The sequence below is a fragment of the Sapajus apella genome, unplaced genomic scaffold (assembly GCF_009761245.1).
Source record: "Sapajus apella isolate SASKATOON/1434 unplaced genomic scaffold, GSC_monkey_1.0 scaffold66, whole genome shotgun sequence".
Lineage (NCBI taxonomy): Eukaryota > Metazoa > Chordata > Mammalia > Primates > Cebidae > Sapajus > Sapajus apella.
In genome coordinates this window covers 2,813,695-2,836,070 of record NW_022437006.1, presented here as the reverse complement: position 1 = coordinate 2,836,070, position 22,376 = coordinate 2,813,695, and the positions used below count along the sequence as shown (strand labels likewise).

At 35.2% G+C, this 22,376-nt stretch overlaps 1 protein-coding gene across 3 annotated transcripts in view; it reads left to right on the top strand.

Annotated features, from left to right (window-relative positions):
* CPNE8 (copine 8) overlaps positions 1-20,479 on the top strand; it is a 254,337-nt gene extending 233,858 nt beyond the window's left edge. For 2 of the 3 annotated variants that reach the window (XM_032248310.1, XM_032248312.1), the window contains exons 17-20: positions 511-613; positions 2,234-2,291; positions 10,392-10,465; positions 18,595-20,479. In XM_032248310.1, the coding sequence (XP_032104201.1) occupies positions 511-613; positions 2,234-2,291; positions 10,392-10,465; positions 18,595-18,783 (424 nt within the window). In that variant the 3' untranslated portion in view covers positions 18,784-20,479. The remainder of the gene's footprint in view (positions 1-510; positions 614-2,233; positions 2,292-10,391; positions 10,466-18,594) is intronic. The other variant, XM_032248311.1, reaches the window with a different exon arrangement.
* The last annotated feature ends 1,897 nt before the right edge of the window (positions 20,480-22,376 follow it).

The following is a 22,376-nucleotide window of genomic DNA, read 5'->3' as shown; positions in this document are numbered from 1 at the left end:
TTTGAGAATTTGCATAAGATATACTTCTAACATGTCCAAATGTTTTATTGAGATTAAAATGTTTGGCCAGGCACGGTGGCTGGGAGGCTGAGGCAGGCGGATCATGAGGTCAGGAGTTTGAGACCATTCTGGCCAACACAGTGAAACCCCGTCTCTAATAAAGATACAAAAATTAGCTGGGCTTGGTGGCAGGGGCCTGTAATCTCAGCTACTCAGGAGGCTGGGGCAGGAAAATAACTTGAACCCGGGAGTCAGGGGTTGCAGTTAGCTGAGATTGTGCCACAATACTCCAGCTTGGGAGACAGAGCTAGACTCTGTCTCAAAAAATATATATATCTTGAACCCCTCATACTTGATTCTGGCATCACCTTAAAGTAACAAAGCCTTTAATTAAAAAAAAAAAATAAAAAAAAAAAAAAAAAAAAAAAAGGTAACTTTTCCAAATTGCATTTACCAACCATCACATATAGAAAACGGTTTTACTTTCCTTACCTTTTTGTTGCCTTTCAGATATGCTTCTTCTGTAAAGGATGGCTCCCAGTATTTTGTGCTTCTGATTGTTACAGATGGTGTTATCTCAGATATGGCCCAGACTAAGGAGTCCATAGTTAATGTAAGTAGGGGTCACTCAGTATTGGGCAGGCTACGTGACAACATGATGCTACTTAAAGACTAGAATCTATTTTAGTTAACAATAAAATAAATAAAATCCCCACACCTTTGAGGCAGATTGCACCCTTAACCTTATCCAGACAACGCATATACATCTGTACCATTGATCCATGGGGACCAAGCTAAGAGGTATGACTATTTGAGTTAAAAAAAAATCTTGCCTAAAGAAAAAAAAAAATGATAATAGCATAACTTTCACAGGCATGGGTGTGTTTACCTCTGTTAGTTTGATCTATTTGTATACAATCGTGTGATTTGTACAGATTATTTCTTAACATTTGCATTCTAGTTGGAGGAGAACTAAAATAGCTAATTGCTGTTTCTGTAGAACTGGGTAGTAACTGATTAAAAAACCATCCTGCTCATTATAATTCCTAATTGTGTGTTTGGTTTTTTAGGGTTAGATTGTTTACTAATCTATAAAATCTGTATTTACTAGATGATAATCTGTAAAGTAATAGTTTTTACTCACCAGTCTCTAGGTTTAGCAATGTTTGGCATGAAGTACGCATTTGATGACGTAGGCTGCAGGAATGAATTGCATTAATATGCACTTTAAAATATAGACTTAGTAATTTAGGCTTAACTAAGAGGACATGATGCCCTGAGAAATAATTAGTCATAATTCAGAGATCTTCATAGAGAAAGATGTGGTGGTTGTGTCTGTTGCTGGATCTATCTCACAGTCTTATAATTAAATTATTTAAGTGATGATATGTGATATATTTTATGGAAAAAACATGAAGTATTTAGCCTCCCTCAAAATCTCAAGGATATTTAGTGCATAAACTACTAAGTTTCTGTAATTATCATTTGTGTTCACTCACTCACTGTGAAAATTGCTTTTTCTAACCTTGGGTATAAATGAGGTAGATTAGGGTACCGCTTTCTCCCTTTAGCAACTTAAAGATTTTTGGAGGAGAAAGAACATGAAAAGAGGACAAAGATACCCAAAGCCGGCTTAGAAAGTTTTTTTCTGAGAGTAGCAAGTGGAAGTAGATGCCCCTTACCTTTTATTCGATCTTACCCAGGGCTGGTCATCTCTGAAGAATGTCCCTCAGGATTAATGTGTATAGAGTTTGGAAAGGATAAGAATGGAATCAAGTATACTATTCTGTATTAATCATTTTGACTATGCTCACATTGTAATGAACATCTGTGAAAAAATATTAAATAAAATTCCAGCTATATTTGCTTATTATTCCTTTTTCAATTTTTTTTTTTTCAGACAGGATCTCACCCTGTTGCCCAGGCTGGAGTGCAGTGGCATGATCATAGCTCACTGCAGCCTCGAACTCCTAGGCCCAGGTGATCCTCTCACCTCAAACTCAAGTAGCTAGGACCTCAGGCACACACCACCACATCTGGCTAATTCTTTTTTGGTACAGATGGGGTCTTGCTATGTTGCTCAGGCTGGTCTCAAACTCCTGGCCTCAAGCAATCCTCCTCCTTTGGCCTCCCAAGGTTCTGGGATTTCAAGTGTGAGTTATCATGCCTGGTCTTTAATTATTTTAAGAACTCAGTTTCTTAATTGAAATCTAATTGTGTATTCTCTTTGAAGGCCTCAAAACTTCCAATGTCAATAATTATAGTAGGTGTTGGACCAGCAGAATTTGATGGTGAGTAGTAAAATTTTAATAATACTCCTTGGGAATTTAATCTGATGTGACAAGCTCTTAGGTTTCTGCCATTCTTGTCTCTGTAGAAGGATGGGACTGTGTATTTGGGTTTGTATATAATGTTCATGTGTCCATATATAGACATATATATAGATAGCTTGTGATTATGTCTATTAAGGCGTGCCAATTAAAAGATCCTGTCTTTTGACTAGGATATTATCTCTCTAGTTTATAGATTATTTCAACATGTAGCTTTCCATTTCATTAGAGCTAGTTTGTACTCAAAATGGTATTTCCTAAGACTGACAGAGTGATAAATTGAGTTTTTGTTCCCAAGGCAAAACACACTCTGGGTTCACTAAAACCCTTCAAGGATGAATGCTAAATTAATAAATCATTAGGTTGTGAAAAGAAATGTTAACATAAGCATAATATGCTAATTTAATGGGTTTTCAGGCCCTAGCTAGTTGATAGACATTAGCCTTATAAATGAAGTTTTGTCATATGGAAAAGCAAAGTAAAATGAAAATGGAGCTGACCAGCATTGGCATAGTGGGTAGGTTTTTATTCAGGCTCAGACCTTGTTCAAATGCCAATTAAGAGGCAATGTTTGTGTAACACATGATCCAGGTAAACCTTTTAAGGGATAGTGTGTTCCTAGTCATCTGATAAATTCCTTTAAGAGAGCCTAAAATACAATTACAAAAAAAAAAAAAAAAAAAAAAAAAAGCAAAAATTCACAGAGCCTTTAACAACAAAAAAAGAAACAACACTATTTCCCTTGCAATCTTTTCTTCTTCTGGAGACATGTAAATTCCTCTTTATTATATACCCATGCTTTGACTCATTCAAGTTATATTTCCTGAATAAATGAAATTCAAGACCAAAAAAAGAACTCTGTGCTGGACAGCAAGTGCACAGCCATATAATATTCACCTGGTTCAGGTGACTTTAATGTTAGTAATGGCAGCTTATGTAGCTTGAGGCTTTGGAAATAAGAATGCTTTTAGAATGTTTGAAACAATCTTTAGTAAGTTACTGGTTAGCTTGGGCACATTGGTGGCTACCTAGAGTATAATTACCACTGGGGTGATACTTAGTTAACCACTCGTCTCTCGTCAATGAGGATAATACAGATCTGCCCAGCCCAGATAAAGCACCATAGGCACGTGGTATTGCTGACCCTGGATTCCCTAGATTCTGTGCTTGGCTGGATTCCCTAGATTCTGGTCATCCTTTCTAGCATTAAAATCTTAGAGTTTCAAAAGCAGAAGTCATTTATCCCTCACTGACACTGATTCTGCTGATGTTTTCTCTATCTCTATTTGCATCTGCTTGAGTTGCACTTCAGGCCTGAATTTCAGATACCTTTCTGGGGACAGGAAGGCTAAGAGACCTTTCCTGTCAATGCTTTGTGCACTTGATAATCTGCATTAATTAGTGATAGACTGTGATTCACAATCTTCACCAATTGGTGGCTAAAATAACTCATACTTTCTTCTTTGGCTACTATTTGTTTTTGCCTTTGAAAGATGTATCTTTATTTTTTGTTTATTATACTTTAAGTTCTGGGGTACATGTGTAGAACATGCAGATTTGTTACATAGTATACACGTGCCATGGTGGTTTGCTGCATCCATCACCCATTTCTGCTAATGCTATCCTTCCCTATCCTCCCACACCCGGACAAGACCCAGTGTGTGATGTTCCCCTCCCTGTGTACATTTTGTTCTCATTGTTCAACACTCACTTATGAGTGAGAACATGTGGGGTTTGGTTTTCTGTTCTTGTGTCAGTTTGCTGAGAATGAAGGTTTCCAGCTTCATCCATGTCCCTATAAAGGACATGAACTCATCCTTTTTTATGACTGCATAGTATTCCATGGTGTATGTGTGACACATTTTCTTTATCCAGTCTATCATTGATGGGCATTTGGGTTGGTTCTAAGTCTTTGCTATTGTGAACAGTGTCACAATAAACATACATGTGCATATGTCTTTATAATAGAATGATTTATAATACTTTGGGTATATACCCAGTACAGTAATGGGATTGCTGGGCCAAATGGTATTTCTAGTTCTTGGTCCTTGAGGAATTGCCACACTGTCTTCCATAACGGTTGAACCAGTTTACACTCCCACCAACAGTGCAAAAGTGTTCCCATTTCTCCACATCCTCTCTAGCATCTGTTGTCTCCAGATTTTTTAATGATCACCATCCTAACTGGCGTGAGATGGTATCTCAATGTGCTTTTTATTTGCATTGCTCTAGTGACCAGTGATGACGAGCTTTCTTTCATATGTTTGTTGGCTGCATAAATGTCTTCTTTTGAGAAGTGTCTGTTCATATCCTTTTCCCACTTTTTAATGGGGTTTTATTTTTGTAAATTTAAGTTCTTTGTAGATTCTGGATATTAGCCCTTTGTCAGATGGGTAGATAGCAAAATTTCTTTCCCATGCTGCTGTTTGCTAGTTCACTGTAATGATAATTTTTTTTTTCTTTTTTTTTTTTTTTTTGAGATGGAGTTTCACTCTTGTTACCCTGGCTGGAGTGCAATGGTGCGATCTCAGCTCAACGCAACCTCCGCCTCCTGGGTTCAAGCAATTCTCCCGCCACAGCCTCCTGAGTAACTGGGACTACAGGCATGTGCCTAGCTAATTTTTGTAGTTTTAGTAGAGATGGGGTTTCACCATGTTGAACAGAATGGTCTCGATCTCTTGACCTCATGATCCACCCACCTTGGCCTGCCAGAGTGCTAGGATTATAGGCGTGAGCCACCGCACCCAGCCTATAATGATAATTTCTTTTGCTGTGCAGACGCTTTTTAGTTTAATTAGATCCCATTTGTCAATTTTGGCTTTTGTTGCCATTGCTTTCGGTGTTTCAGTCATGAAGTCCTTGCCTATTCCTATGTCCTGAATGGTATTGCCTAGGTTTTCTTCTGGGGTTTTTATGGTGTTAGGTCTTATGTTTAAATTATTAATTAATCCATCTGGAGTTAATTTTTGTATAAGTTGTAAGGATGAGATCAGTTTCGGCTTTCTTCATATGGCTAGCCAGTTTTCCCAGCACCATTTGTTAAACAGCACCTTTTCTCATTGCTTGTTTTTGTAAGGTTTGGCAAAGATCAGATGGTTGTAGATGTGTGGCATTATTTCTGAGGCCTCTGTTCCTTTGGTCTCTATCTCTGTTTTGGTACCAGTACTATGCTGTTTTGATTACTGTACCCTTGTAGTATAGTTTGAAGTCAGGTAGCATGATGCCTTCAGCTTTTTTTTTTTTGTGGTTTGTTTGCTTAGTATTGTTTTCACTATGCAGGCTCTTTTTTGGTTGTATATGAAATTTAAGGTTATTTTTTCCAATTCTGTGAAACAAGTCAATGGTAGCTTGATGGGGATAGCATTTAATCTATGAATTACTTTGGGAAGTATGGCCATTTTCATATTGATTCTTCCTAACCATGGGCATGGAATGTTTCTCCATCTGTTTGTGTCCTCTCTGATTTCCTTGAGCAGTGGTTTGTACTTCTCCCTGAAGAGGTCCTTCTTGTCCCTTGTTAGTTGCAATCCTAGGTATTTTATTCTCTTTGTAGCAATTGTGAATAGGAGTTCACTGGTGATTTGGCTCTCTTTTAGTCTGTTATTGGTATATAGGAATGCTTGTGATTTCTGCACATTGATTTTGTATCCTGAGACTGTCGAAGTCGCTTATCAGCATAAGATGTTGGGCTGGGACAATTGAGTCTTCTAAATATACAATCATGTTGTCTACAAATACAGACAAGTTTACTTCCTCTTTTCCTAATTGAATACCTTTATTTCTTTATCTTGCCTGATTGCCCTGGCCAGAACTTCCAATACTGTGTTGAATAGGAGTGGTGAGAGAGGGCATCCTTGTCTAGTGCCAGTTTTCAAAGGAAATGCTTCTAGTTTTTGCTTTTCAGTATGATATTGGCTGTGGGTTTGTCATATATAACTTTTATTATTTTGAGATAAGTTCCATCAATACCTAGTTTATTGAGAGTTTTTAGCATGAAGGTTTGTTGAATTTTGTCAAAGGCCTTCTCTGTGTCTATTGAGATAATCATGTGGTTTTTGTTTTGGTTCTGTTTATATGATAGATTACATTTATAGATTTGTGTATTTTGAACTAGCCTTTCATCCTGGGGATGAAGCCGACTTGATCGTAATGGATAAACTTTATGATGTGCTGTTAGATTTGCTTTGCCATTATTTTATTGAGGATTTTCACATCAATGTTCATCATCGATATTGGCCTGAAGTTTTCTTTTTTAGTTGTGTTTCTGCCAGGTTTTGGTATCGGGATGATGTGGGTCTCATAAAATGAGTTAGGGAGGACTCCCTGTTTTTATATTGTTTGGAATAGTTTCAGAAGGAATGATACCAGCTCCTCTTTGTACCTCTGGTAGAATTCGGCTGTGAACCTGTCTGGTTCTGGACTTTTTTTGGTTGGTAGGCTATTACTTGCTGCCTCAATTTCAGACCTTGTTACTCATCTATTCAGGGATTCAACTTCTTCCTGGTTTTGTCTTGGGAGTGTGTAAGTGTCCAGGAATTTTGATGAATGTATCTTTCATGGGTATATTTCACGTCTTTCTGACTCCTATGGAAGTCCACCAGTAGGCCTATCACTGCAGAGATGGTAAACCTCAATCAATTCTCCTTTTTTGAGAGTCCCAACACCTGATTCATAAATGCAAAGCCACTGACCCTTCCTCTTCTGTATTTCTGTACAGAGTAGCAGACACAACTGTTTGGCTGCTGCCCTCATCCAATAGCGACAGCTATTTATTTTCTTCCTTTCTTTAGTTCTCAGTAAATTTGTTAGGCTTTTAAGGTATGATAATTCATCATTTCTCTTTCTCAGGTCCTGAACTAACTGGAAAAAAATGTATGCAAGAATTATTCTGATCAATCTATCAGCTTTATTACTACCAATGCAGAATTTGAGACCTTTGGGTTAACATGTGGACAATCACATTCTCATTACTTTTTCCCCCGAAGATTAAATTATCTCTCTTATCTCCTGGACTTCTCTTTATAGAGGAGGAGTTTTGCCTATTAAGCATGCCAGAGAGAAATTACACTCATTCTCAGGATAATGCTGTGCCAAATGGGAGTGATTCAAGCTCAGTTATTTCTTCTAATCTTAGTAACTCTATAAATTGTTCCTCTTTTCATGCAGAAAGGTGAATGAAGATTGTAGATAAAAAGGGATGTTACCTTCCCAGAAATTAGAGTGAAATTTTCTTCTGGAAACATAGGAACAGGATATTAGACTCCTGTAACACCTAGTTTCTTTTTTCACCATGATGGAAGTTTTAATGAGACAGAAAAACTTCCAGGTCCTGTACTAGAAAAGTAGATTATTCTGCCTGGGGACTATAGATGCTTCTCTAAAGTAGTTTTCTTTTTTTCCTTTCAAAACACATCTCTTCGTGGCTAAAAAGAAAATGAGAGAATACTCATGTTTATTAGAAATCTCTGACTAGACAAATTGCTGCTCTTCTATCGGAGGAGCCTCTCATGGCACTCCCAAATCTGCTCTAGAGTAAATGTATGTATCACACATATAAACTGACCAAAATCCAACTTGCAAACTGTATTAGTCCATTTTCACACTGCTATAAATAAATACCTGAGACTGAGTCATTTATAAAGGAAAGAGGTTTAATTGACTCACAGTTCTGCATGGCTAGGGAGGCATCAGAAAGCTTATAATCATGGTGAAAGGGGAAACAGACACATCTTACATGGTGGCAGAAGAGAGAGAAAGAGCATGTGAGAGGGAAGGAAAGACTGCCATTTATAAAACCGTATTCATTCACTGTCACGAGAACAGCATGGGGGAACGACCCCTATAATCCAATCACTTCCTTCCCTCAACATGTGGCACTTACAGGTCCCTCCCTCAACACACGGTAATCACAATTTGAGATGAGATATGGGTGGGGACACAGAGCCAAACCATATCACAGATTTCTTGAGCTAACCATGTAAATCCAACATCTGCACATTTTTTAACCTGAAAGACATTGTTTCCATGGGCAAGAAATACAATATTTTGCCATCTGTCCTTTGAAGGTAGAGGAAATAAGAATAAAATATTGAGTATTTAAATTTAACTCTTTTATTAAGACCATTTAAAAATTACGTAATTTTCCTCGTTGGTGTATATTTACATCGCAAAGTAAATTACTGAGAATATTTGAACATAATGAATGGAAAAATATTGACTTTTTTTCACTCCTAAAAAAGAACCCTTATTACAAAGAAAGATTTCTCAAGGCAAGATTTCTTTATACTTAAAAGGCAATCATAACGTCAAATTAAAGCAGCATCTCACTATTTGGTTTGATCTGAGTTAGACAAAGGGGTTAAAATAGGGTTTCTACTTCATTGTGCCCTCCATGGCTAGAAGGAAATGCAGATCTGTCTCTCATACACCTTTACAGGAAGAGGTAAGAGTTCATAATCTCCACGTGCCTGAGGACTAGATGGTCAACAAACCTGGAGTAGACCTGACCCATCCACCACTTACACACCGTCTCTCTTCTTGTTCTCAAAAGCATAGCCTCCACTTCTTGCTGTCTACAGTGTTTTAAACCAAAGGACATGCTGAAAAGTGGGAGGTATTTATAGGACCTCATGCTAATACAGTGTTGCCTGAATGACTGTCCTTTTCTTCATTAATAGGAATGAAACACTCACAAAAACCAATGGGGGCTGTAGGGTTCTAGAGAATTGTGGAACGTGAGATCTAGATTATCATCTAATCCTTGTTTCCCATTTTAGCATGAGTATAGGGTAATTGTTATAAGTTATTAACATATTAGAGAATAATGGAGAAGTGTCTGTGACCACTGGATATTACCATTGGTGTATATTTTATGTCCCAAAGTAATGTGAAAAATGTAAAGGCAAATTTACATTTAAAAAGAATTACTAAAAATATTGGAAATAATGAATTATGTTTACGTCTCCAAAAAGTGGGGGAGATTAAAAAATGGCTTTTGCATTGAGATAATTCTTATTAGTAATATACATATTTTACATAATTATATATATTGTACATCTTGGCAAATCATTGAAGAGTTGCTCTGTTAATTATGAATACTAGCAGTATTTCAGGGCAAGCATTGACTTATGAACATGTGTGATAAGGTAAAGTTGAAAACAATGTTTTTAGCCCAAATACATTAAGCACTGAAGAGAAGCATAAAGAAGTGAGGATTGTATGCTGACTGAGCTGTATTGAGGCTGAGGACAGAGGTGATGAGGCCAAAATTATAATTGTTAAGTGGCTCTCTGGAGTCTGGTGAATGTCAAGTGTTTACAAAATAAATTATCAGTAATAGAATTATACTTTAAGCACAAATTAGTATTCCTCGTGTGATTAATTATTTAGAGAATTCTCACTGAAAACTTAATAACCTATAGGAAATGTTCCTAATTACAGCACTTCATTACTGCTGTGATATAATGTCCCATTATATCGCAGCATTTCCAAATATCAGCTGATCTAGGAAATGTTGAAATTATTTCTTAATTAACAAAAGGATTATCCTTCAGAAAAAGCATACTTTATCCAATGAGTATAAGAGCAGAGAAAAAAAATTAGTCAGTGTGTGTGTGCGCAAGCAGCTTTGTGATAGTTTCAATGAAAATAAAATTCAACATGTAATTGAAAATTCTATGATTATTAAGGCCAAGTTTCTTAAACTAGAAAAGTTAAAATTTGATAGATTAACATCCCTTGCTTAATCAGTCATGTAAGCATATAACCAGAAGTTTAGAACTGGTAGGATGGAGAGAGAGACCCAGAGACAGTTTCACAATGACTGGTTCTGCTCACCTTTCAAAGGGTCACACAAGATCTTGGCTCACTTTCTTTATCTGTAAAATACACACTTAGTCAAGTTTTGTGTGAGAAATGAATGTAGAGATGAAGGGATCAACATGCTCTCTGTCTTTTCATAGGACGTTTTGCTACTTCATAGATATTGATTTCCTTATTGTCTACATTGTTTTAGTATTTGGCTAAAATGTACTGAATAAATGATCACATTTTCTCTTTCAGCAATGGTTGAATTGGATGGAGATGATGTAAGAGTCTCCTCTAGAGGAAAATATGCTGAAAGAGACATTGTTCAGGTAAGAAATTGAACCTTTTCCTACTTTACTATTGCTAGAAAATATCTTGGAATCTTTAACAAAATTAGAAGGTAGAAATATAACAGACTTTTAAATGATGCTTATCTATTTTTTTGTCTCCACAAAAACTAAATCTATTTTAATCTGATAGATATTCAGGGTAAATAAATTTAGTAAAAATGTACCAAAAACTTTGTATGTATTTTCATACTTTCCTCATAGATTATGGTAAGAAAAAATAGGGAAATAGATTCTAAAATATGTCATACATAAAAAAAAAACTATATCTACATCTAGAAAATGCTAGAATTAAGAAAAATACTTAACTAAAGCCTATTTTGGGAGTGAATATAAACAATCCATAATTAAACATAGTTAACATTTATAATTGAAAGCAAGGTATTAATGAACTAAATAGTTGCATAGGATTTCCGGATTTTTTTAGGATGTCAGAATGGAAAAAAAGCTATGAAGTGTATCTTTTTGGATCAGAAAAGGAAGAAGGTCTCAATACCATTTAAGCACATTTTATCAAAATTTTAAGAGAGCAAACAATGAACATTATTATTATTTCCTAAATAGTAACATATATTCACCCATAATACAGTCATTAAGAAAAAATAATTTGGGATTGCAAGAATTAAAGAAAGGAAAGAAACACCAAGGGTGGCTCCATAGTCAACAGGCTTATTTCAAACCTGGGAGGGACTTTTGACCAAGTTAGGTCAGAAACCACACTCTCTTACAGACTAATAGTTTTTAAGGAATCAGGGTGGGGGGGTTTATCAGAGGCTTGGACTGCTTCTATGTCTCTTTGTTGTGTTTGTCTGGGAGGGGGAGGAAGAACTGTGTGTCTGTTTCCATACATCTTTCTGCAGGTATATCTTCCATATCTGCTTTTAGCTTCCTTAGTGCACCTTAAGGAAAAATAATGTGCTTCTTAAGGCCCACTGTTTTTCTGGGGTCCATTGTATAAGAGTAAAATTTGGCAGTTACCCAAGAGACTTCCTCCCTATGTGCCTGAAATGTCTTATCTGTGTTTAACTCTCTGCTCTTTCTGGCTGCTTGTAGTTAGAAGAGAAATAATTTCCTTAAAATGCATGAGGCTAGAAAGGGAGCTGGAACTTAGAGTGGCAGCATTTGTCCGAGATAACTGCTCCTGCTTTCTCAGGGATTCTACAGAATTTGGTTGTAATTCTGATTTTTCCACTATGATAGCTTATAAGCTTTCTAGATTTCAGTGTTTTGGGGGATAAATAGAACTATGAAGATTAAGTGAGATAATACATATAAAATACATTCCAGAAATAGAACTTTTAGACAAAAGAACCACAAAAAATGCTTGAAATAACTTAAGGAAGTAATAATATAATCTGTTAGTGTGATAATTTAAAGAGTAATGTTGATAAAGATAAAAATATTCATTAGTCCGCAAAATTAGCTTTTAAAATAAAAACTTTTATAAAATAGTTTTATAAAAAAGATAACTGACTATGATGTAAGCTTTTTAACCTACAGTACTTGATATGGTAAAAATTACACTAACAAATGATTAGGTTAAGAGCAACTGAGTAAAAGAACCTGGTGATATGGTCATTTGTTTAAGAAGCTCATCATGTGTTTTTTTCATAATTAGACACATGATTATTCACCTTAACCTCATCAGTATAATTATAGATCTAAGTAATTACACTTTATTTAAAAGCTCTCCATAATATCTGTTCACAGTTTCAAAAAAATCAAATTACTGCATGGAAGTATGAATTGGAAGTCTTTAGAATGTGTTATGTTGCTGTTTTAATGCATTTTTACCAGGTTAGCAGAGGCAACCTCATATCTCAGTTTCATTTAAATGATGTTTAAGAGAAGCTTGGTATTATTTTCTTCATTAGGAAGTAACTAAGATTGCTTACATCATTAAGGTTTCCTTTAAGAAAACCAATAGATTATGTTAGTGACAACCTATTTGCATTCATAAAAATTATCCTTGATCACAAAACTAAGCACTCAACACATATACTACATTGAACAGAGTATTGACATAGGGCCTGAATGATCTGTGAAACTATAATTTTGTCACTCTCATTTTTAACAAGTAAAAAAATTTCTGTCTTTGCTTCATTATCTGTAGACTCTAAATTCTTTCATCTTTGCTCCTCCCATGATGTTGTCTCAGATGAAGTAACAGATATTAAGTACTTTGTTACTTATCAATAGCATAGGTATATTAGTATAATTATATAGTTTTTGTTTTGAAAGTCACAATCCTTGAGAGCAGTCTATCACCATAAAGTAATGCTGGGATCCCAAAGATTTTGAACACGCCTGGGGACACAGGTGAGCACTCAAGGGATTCTGCCACATAAAGCCCAACTGAGGAGTAGTGAGGTCTTAACATTTACTGAACAAGAAATTAAAATATCCCTAGGAAATTAGCAACACCCTGAATAACAGTGACATCTTCACTTACATTCCTACATTGAATTAGAGATTTGATATACTCTTTTCTAATTTCATAGAGAAGTTTCTAAATGGTGGTTGGTCCTTTACGTATCACATTGATCATTTACATTCACATTGTATAAAAGAATTGGCACCTCCCCTCTCACCTTGAATAAGGCTAAACATTCTACCATCAGAGTTTTCCAGGTTCTACCAGTCAGTCACTGAAAAGTTTTTAAAGCACATTTTAAAGGAGAGAAACATTATTGAATATTTAGAATAGTAGGGTTGCACGTATACATGCCGGGTAGTATTTTCAATCTTCCCATGGTCAGAAAACGACTGTAAACCAATTTTCTAAACAGAGTCTATCTTAGGCTCTCTTGCCTTTTCTCTGCTTTCCATTTCTCACTATTTGAAGCGAATCCAGTTTATACACACTACACAGTTAAAATTCCAGATTTCTCAAGTGGACCAACAAAACTGTAATGTTGCAAATAATGGTAGGTAGCTGAGGTTCAGCAGAAAATTAGGGGTAGATGGGGTTTTATTATTAAATACATTTTCATATAATGATATTTAATCCTTTAGTGTTTCATGTGCTAGGCAGGCTAAGAGCTATAGCATTGTATCACTCAGTCCTTAATTAACTTCATGTAACAGGTACTTTGATTACTGCATTTTATAAAAAAGGAAATGAAGCTAGCTCAATTCCTCCTGTCCAGTCACACAGCTAATGAGAAGTGGACCAGGATTTAATCCTAAAATGTCAGATTCTAAAATTCTTAACATGCATTCTGTGTAATTTTGATTCTAATACCTAAACATGACATTTAAGATTCTCCATGACCTGACTCCAGGCTCTGCTTTAGCTAAGTACAGACAGAAACAGACGAATGCACTGTACTTTACCTTAACAAATTAACTTTCCATCACACAATTCCATGGTTCTTGCTTCTATTTTCACTCGTCATTTTACCTGGAATACTCTTCCTCCTCATCTGTGCTGATTGAAATCCCGGACTTTGAAATTTCTCAATATATAGCCTGTCACAAAGTCCTCTCCAAAGACCTCACTCGCCACACCTGGATGGATTTTCACTTTGTTTCCATATTACTTCCTATGTTCCTAAAAATACTGGTCATTATCTTATAATTATTTACAGATAAGGAAATTGAAGCCTCATATCAAAATTAAATAACTTTTGGAAAGTTATTTAGGTCATAAGTTGGTAGATCCAGATTTCCAACAGTGTTCTGTTTCTAAAACCAGTGTTATTCCTATAACACACTGTCCTAAAAGATGAAATTTTAATGAAAATGATTAATATCTATTATACTCTTTATATTACTGAAGTGGCTAATGCATTCCAGTCACATCCATTTGAGTTCAAATAGTGATTTTAACACATAGTCAGAGCTGATCCTGGATATGTTAAACTTTCTAAGTTTCAGTTTCCTCTTACGTAAATTCAACGTATATAAGATACTTGTGAATATTAAATGACATATCGTGCTAAACCTCCTAGCAGAAGATGTCCCAACTACTAGTTGCTCAATAAATGCATTTTTATCAGTACAGTATGTTGGCACAGTCCAGTGGGAAGAAATTTGTCATTATTTCATAGTAGATGTGCCCCAACATACAACAAGGTAGTAAGTTTTATATGTGATTAAGTCTCATTGCTTCAGTATTTAATTCCAGATCACTATAGTATAAAGAGTAAGCTGGATAAGTTCCTATGGTTGCTAACTCTAAAACTTAAGTGACTTATTTTCTTAAGTCAGTATACATAAAGACTTTCTATTTGTTTGTTTATGCTATGGATTGGCCATTGTGTATAATGCAGTGCCATTCCCCCTAGCTGCATGTAGCTTCTGGCCAGCCTATCATTTCCTTGAAAATTTTATTTAAATCATATTTTCCATTAAAAGGAGAATAACAACCTTGAGGGCTTAGACTTGAAAATCACTAATGGAGCTCTGCACAGTAGGAACAATCAAGCAAAATTGAGCAGAGCAACAACTAAAAGCCCATTTGCCCAAACTAATTCAAATTTGTTTTTACAAATAGGCAAAGCAAGCAGTTAGAGCAGCCCCGTGGAACATTTTCCTTATACTGGGTAGATGCTGAAAAAAGATGTAGAGTAACAAGTATGCCATATTTCCTATAGAACAAGATGCTTTATTGGTATTTATATGAATGTGATAAATTAGTGCAAAGTAAATATCGATTTATTCTTCCAAACTAAACATTATTAACTAATATAAGGATCCAAGCTACCTTATGGCCAGCATACATTCACCAATGTGTGAGAATTATTTTGTACAAGAGGTTCCCAGCTACAGGAATCAGAAATGAGGGACTAATTAATAGAGGTAATAAACAGCGTGGCCTAAGAAGTTGAGTGGAAAACTGTAAAGATAAAAGGATATGCCCAATCTTCCAAGAAAGAGGGCATTTTTTGTCCTGAAAATTTTAAGATTTGAAATAAAAAAGGAAATGAAGTTGCTTGTCTTTTTCTTAAAGTATGTTATGACATAAGAAATGAATGTTCCTTTGGAAAGGTTTAGTTTAGGCTAGTGACTTTTTTTTTCCTACTCCAGATATAAGTGTGGGATGATACTTATATCGGGATGTAAGTATGCAGATACATATATCCAGGATACTCCTGTTACTAACAGTGACTGCCTATGACAGTAGTTCTCAACCTGTGGGCAGTGCCCCCTCATGTCCAAATGGAATATCAGACTCTGTTCACCTAACAAACCTAAGCTAAATGTGATATATACTCCCACCCAAGTTGAAATTGAGGATTTATAAACATGTTTAAAATACGAGCAGAACTGTGTGTATTGTAAGAACAGTGATAATTATGAGCGTTAGCTTTGATCTTCCCGAGTGTCATAAAATTCTTAAAAGTGAAATTCAACTTACCTCAAAAAAAAATCGGCATATCCTGTAGGACTTGCTGGAAAGGTGAAACAACAAGTGTTTTAAAACAACAAAACTCCAGGAATTAGTGTTTTAGATTAACTGATACTGTATTCAAATTTGAAAGATAAAATTGATAATAATCTTCCTTGTATTTAAATGTTTGATATGAATATAAATGGAAAACTACTAACAAAATAGTTTAATATATAATACATATTACAAATTGAACTGTTACTGTTTAAGCACTTTGTTTTAACTTATTTAATATAAAAACAATGAAATAGGTATAATTATCCTTATTTTTATTATTGACATAATTATATATATTTATAGGGTACAGTGTGATATTTCATTACATGTATGCAATGTATAATTATCAAATCAGGGAAAGTACACCGATATCTCAGACATTTTATTATTATTATTTTGAGAGAGAGTCTCACTGTCACCAGGCTGGAGTGCAGTGGTGCGATCTTGGCTTACTGCAACCTCCCTCTCCCTAGTTCAAGTTATTCTTCTTACAGTAACTACAGGTACATGCCACCACGCCCAGCTAATTGTTGTATTTTTAGTAGGGATGGGGTTTCACCATGTTGGCCAGGATGGTCTCGATCTCTTGACCTCATGATCTGCCTGACTTGGCCTCCCCAAAGTGCTGGGATTACAGGCGGGAGCCAGTGTGCCCAGCCTACATTTATTATTTGTGTTGGGGACATTCAAAATTCTGTCTTCTAGCTATTCAAAAAGATGCAATAAATTATCATTATGGTGAACTTACAGTGCTAGAGAACAATAGAATATATTCCTATCTAGCTATAATTTTTTATCTATTAACTCAAGTCTCCTTACCCCTCGTTCCCCACCTATCCTTCCCAGCCTATGGTAACCACTGTTCTACTCCCTATTTTTATAAGATCAGCATTTTAAGCTTGCACATATGAGTGAGAACACATGGTATATCTTTCTGTGCCTGGCTAGAGGAGAAGCTTCAAACAGATTCAAAAACTAGCAGAAGGCAAGAAATAACTAAGATCAGAGTAGAACTGAAGGAGATAGACTCAAAAAAACCCTTCAAAAAAATCAGTGAATCCAGGCAGTGGTATCTCACCTTTTAAGTACTTATTTATAAAAACTGCTCTGAGTTTTCCTCCTGGAATCGGGGTAAAGACAAATAAGGAGGGGCCACGGGGGCTCATGCCAGTTGTCCTGGCGCTTGAGGAGGTGAGGCTATGCATTTGAGGCCAACCAACCTGGGCAACATAAGAACCTCTCATTCATTAAAAAAAAAAAAAAAAAAAAGGTAAAATTTTATATGCTTTCTTGTAGTATGTCTTATTTTTAAAAGAAACAAATAATTTTCTTCTCTTCCTTTAAAAGACTACCTTTACTGCATAAAAGACAATAATATTTGATTCTCTAAAAATTTTTTAGTTTATCTGTAGCAACTTGACCATTTTAAATGCTGTCTTATAAAATAATTATAATTATAAAAAATTATATAAAATAATCTAATAATTATTATTATAATTATTTTCCAAAGGCACATATTGAATAACTTTAAACAAAAAACAAACATTTTTCAAAATAAATGTAAAGTGATATTTTACAGCCTGAGACAGGATTGTTCTTTGTCTTCATCTGGGAGAAAAAATGACTTAATTCAAAATTTTAAATATTATACTCAGAAATTATTCAACATATTAAAATATCTTCACTATGCCTTTTCTCTGAAGACTTAAAATTACTGTGCTTTTAAATTATCACAACATTAACAGTTCCAATCACTTCAGAGTTGCTTCAAGCATCATTATGTCCCTAAGAGAAAATTGAACTAATGTCCTCAAACAACACAGTGTTTATTAACTTAAATAACCATTATAAATGAGAATGGAATCAGGCAATCTATTACAGGAGCATTTGGTGTCGAGCTGATAAGGGCTCTCACATAATTACATATATAAACGTGGAGTAATCATTTTTATTAAAGGTGGTGCAAAAGTAATTGCGAGTTTTGCCACTGCAAAACTGCAAATTACTGCCAAAACTGCAATTAGTTTTAGCGCCAACATAATTCACTAAGAAATATACCCAAATTTTATGCCAAGGTTTTTTTTCCTGTCTTCCCAGATTATACTTAAAAATCAACATCTGATACAAAATTCAATGTATGGAATATTTGTTTCCTATTAATATTAGAGGTATGAATTCTATATTCATAGACCATGTGATTTTTGTCATAGCAATAATTAAAATACTTTAATATGCTTAGGACTCCTTAATAATGTACACTATTATTTTTAACCCTGAATTGGGTAATACTTGTTTCTTACTCAGAATTAGATAGTATTTTTATATCAGAACCTGAAGTAGGCATATATTAACTCCATTTGACAGGAAACCAAGCCCCAAAGAGGATAAATGCTCCATCCTGTTGGGAGTCAGGCTAGGTATAGAATGTAAGACTGCAGAAGACATTTGGCAACATAATGAGCCTATTAGGATTCAGTGGCATGAGTTATTGGGGGAGAAACAGGAAACAATTGCATTCCTTTTGAGATAAGTATATGTAAGTTTAGTCACTTATAGCTATTTGTAGTATATTGAATATTTTCTAAAATGTATAATATTCATCTCCCCATTATTCTCAAATTCCCTGATTTTCCTATGACCAAATGTGTATATGTGCTGATTTTTCTGTTTATTACACAGCTTCTAAGGTCTGTAAAGTAACTTTTCATCTCTGTTTTAGTTTGTGCCATTCAGGGATTATATTGACAGAAGCGGAAACCATATATTGAGCATGGCTAGATTGGCTAAAGACGTCCTAGCTGAGATCCCTGAGCAGTTTCTCTCCTATATGAGAGCCCGAGGAATCAAGCCATCACCTGCGCCTCCCCCATACACCCCACCTACACATGTGTTACAGACTCAAATATGACTGCACTCTCAAATGCTAATGTCAACTACACATCAGTTAGAACTGCTGAGTTAATGCTTTGTGCCTGGTACTCTGTAATGAACCAGGCAATGGGATACTTTTCTCAGTTTGGTTTCAGCAGTACTGGTTAATGTGCTTTCTTGGATCCAAAATTAGTTCTCTTCCTAAACCAAAACTGTAAATATGGTTGTTGCATGAGCAACAGAAAAATTGTTTAAATGCTTGAAGCAGAGTATGGATGTCTTACCTAATTTTTTCTTTTCTTTTTTTTTTTTTTTTTTCTTGGACAGACACAGCTAATTTCCAATGCACTGTTGGGAAAAAGCACAAACTATGTTTTTAACTCAAATATTGTCTTTGACTGCTACGTGTATAGGAAAGCAGTCTCTGTATCAATGTTTACATGTTACTACTTTTTACATTTCAATACTTTTATAACTGTTCTTAAGAATAAAAGTTTTGAATACGAAATCGTTTGTCTTCTAAATTGCAATAGCTATAATCACAAGAGCAATATCTCTTTGAAAGACTGTCTGGACAAACACAGTTGCAAATAAGGGAAGGGAAAAATGCTTTTATATTTCTCAGTAACTGGATTGTCTTAAGAAGCCACATCTGCTTAATAATCAGTTTCTCAGCAATGTTTGCTGAGTTTGGGGAGTTAAGCCTGGCAGATGTGTCTCCTGGTTGGACATGCATTTTTCATGGAGTTTGGTTTCTAAATTTAGACTGCAGCTGGTTTGTGTTTTATAACACTAAGGAGAAATTACAAAAAGTCAAACATTGTGATCTATAAATGCACAGAAAATACTTTGTAAAAAGTAGCATCCTTAGATAATAATGATATTTAGAAAGCCTGAAACCAAGAATATTTAACTGTGAACCATGTCACAGATGTTTTAAACTTTTTATTCCATTATATCTTGTCTAGATATTTTAATTCAAAGGGATACTGGCTCTCTTGATTGGGATTTCTGGTTATTACCATTCCACATTGCCACGCAAGGTGCACAGGCTGGAAGTCTTTTGAGAAATTACCAGTTAAATAAATATATACAACTATGTGACTTAGTGCACAACACATTTGTGAAATAAACTACTCCTATATACTGACCTGCCTGTCCACAGTTAATTGTAAAGAGTTTTTGCATGTACAGTTTTTATAAGAATTACAGTTTTGTGAAGTTATGTCTAAATTAAAGCATTTCTTTAGAACAAATGGCCTTAAATTCTCACAGAATTCCTGGAAATGATTGTGAATTGCCTTCAAATAATAGAAAAGTGTATTTATTTATGTGTGTGTATGTAACTGCTTTATATTTTTTCCTTACCTATATATCCTATTTAATACTTGGTTTATTTCTACTGTACATTGTTTTCTTTGTCCCAAGTTGACCTAGGATGACTTTTATAAGCATGAAACTATTTTACTGGAAAGAAAAATATGTACATCCACATATCTAACAGTATCAATGTTACATAACTATGTAATTCTCAATTGTCCATTTTTAATTATGTATTAAAATCTTTAAATCATGCCTGTTTGCTTTGTACATTTTATGTATGAATTACAATGGAGTTTGATGTTTCCCTTTACTGATCTTAAATATTTATGCCAGTACAGTGTATTAACCTACAGATTTTAAAATTTACTTTTATTGATCAACCCGAAAACACAAAAATAAGATCAGTATTCTTTTCTTGCCAAACATCAGTTATGTTTTTGAACTGTCCAGAGTAAACAAAAGTTGTACAATTCCTTGTATAAATAATAGTTTTCTCAAACCTAATGGCAGTAAATGCCCAGGAATGAAGCAATTTCGTTTTTTTTTTTTTTTTTTTTTTTTTTTTTTTTTTTTTTTTTTTTTTTGAGATGGAGTTTCGCTCTTGTTACCCAGACTGGAGGGCAATGGCACGATCTCGGCTCACCGCAACCTCCGCCTCCTGGGTTCAAGCAATTCTCCTGCCTCAGCCTCCCAAGTAGCTGGGACTATAGGCGCGCACTACCATGCCCAGCTAATTTTTGTATTTTTAGTAGAGACGGGGTTTCGCCTTGTTGACCAGGATGGTCTCAATCTCTTGACCTTGTGATCCACCCGCCTCGGCCTCCCAAAGTGCTGGGATTATAGGCGTGAGCCACCGCGCCCGGCCAGCAATTTCTCTCCACAAATATTATCATTTATGTGGTGGAGAATGATAATCAGAAACTTACATGATAATTATATATGTAAGATTAGAAAATACTTAAATCTTGTGCGTTCATTGTAAAAATGTAGAAACCAAGATTGGGGGGATTAAGCAGTTTATCCAAGACTATGTAACTAGAGAGGAGCTCATTATTGGAAATGTTATAACCACTTACATTTTGTTAGATGCTATGCAATAGAAAATTCCACTGACATGCTCCATAAAGGCAAACACATGCTAATAGTTATACATACAAACTGGATATCAGGGATATTCACACTTAAGGTTATGAACAATGAGAAAGGTGTGTATTGAGAAGGGGTGATAGATTCAAGTCATTAAACCTGCTGCAAAAATCAGTCTTCAAGTGGTGCCCTCAAGAACCCCAAAGATCTTACGTACTATCCTGTCTTTCTAATCCCATTTCTTTCCTCTATAATGAAAGCCTTTAATTATCATTTGAATTCCAGGATGAACTCCTGGTGTTATTTTCAAGTACGTCCATCATCTGGTTTTGCTCAGTTACATAATACCCATTCCAATTGCTTCTCAAATGAATATTAAAACTAACCAGGCCTACCTCATTCCTTTTCCACAACCACTGAGTTTATCTGGAGTCTGTCTACAGTGTTCATACTTCATTCTTTCATTAGGCCCTTTCCTCTGTTCTTCACCTGAGGATATCCTTTGCACTTTCCAACTCAAGCCCCAACTCCTCTGAACCTTGTTCTTCAAAACTTCAGTGCTAACAATAATCAGTACCTTCTATGAGCTCATATTTGTATTGCATTTTAGCATATTAATTGCCTCAGATTACTTTTAAACTATTTTACTTTATCTGGGGTATCCTGTCTCTCCATCCTTATAGAATAGTATTTAATGGCACCTGAATATAGGCCCATTTTAAAAGCTTCCCAGTGAAATTGCTGCAGTTAAAGAGTATTGGATGACTCAGTTACTACTTTTTAAATGATCTCTTCCAACATGCAATACTGAGAGAAAAGAATAGGTAGATGTGACTCTGGTGGTGGTGAAGTGGGAAGAGAAGGGGTTCGGAATTAGGGTTGGAGCGCAGGTTATTTTGTTCTTCAGGCTCAGGGAAGATAATAGATGGACTCATGTACTTTTTATTACTGTGTCATCATCAGCTTAGGAAATACCTCTCACAAAGATGAGGTAGGTGTGGTTATTTCTTAGGGGATCTGAAATGCCAAAGATTTCACTGAAAGCATGCTTTTTCTTTCAGCTTGTGTGAATTTTTTAGTTACTTAAATGCCTTTGTGTTACATATATCTGTAATTGAGAGAAAGTGATCAGATTCTTCATAAAAACTCAGAGTAAAGAATCATTTTGGGATTAGCACAAATCAGATACATTTGAGTACATGTGGAGTATTACCTCATGAA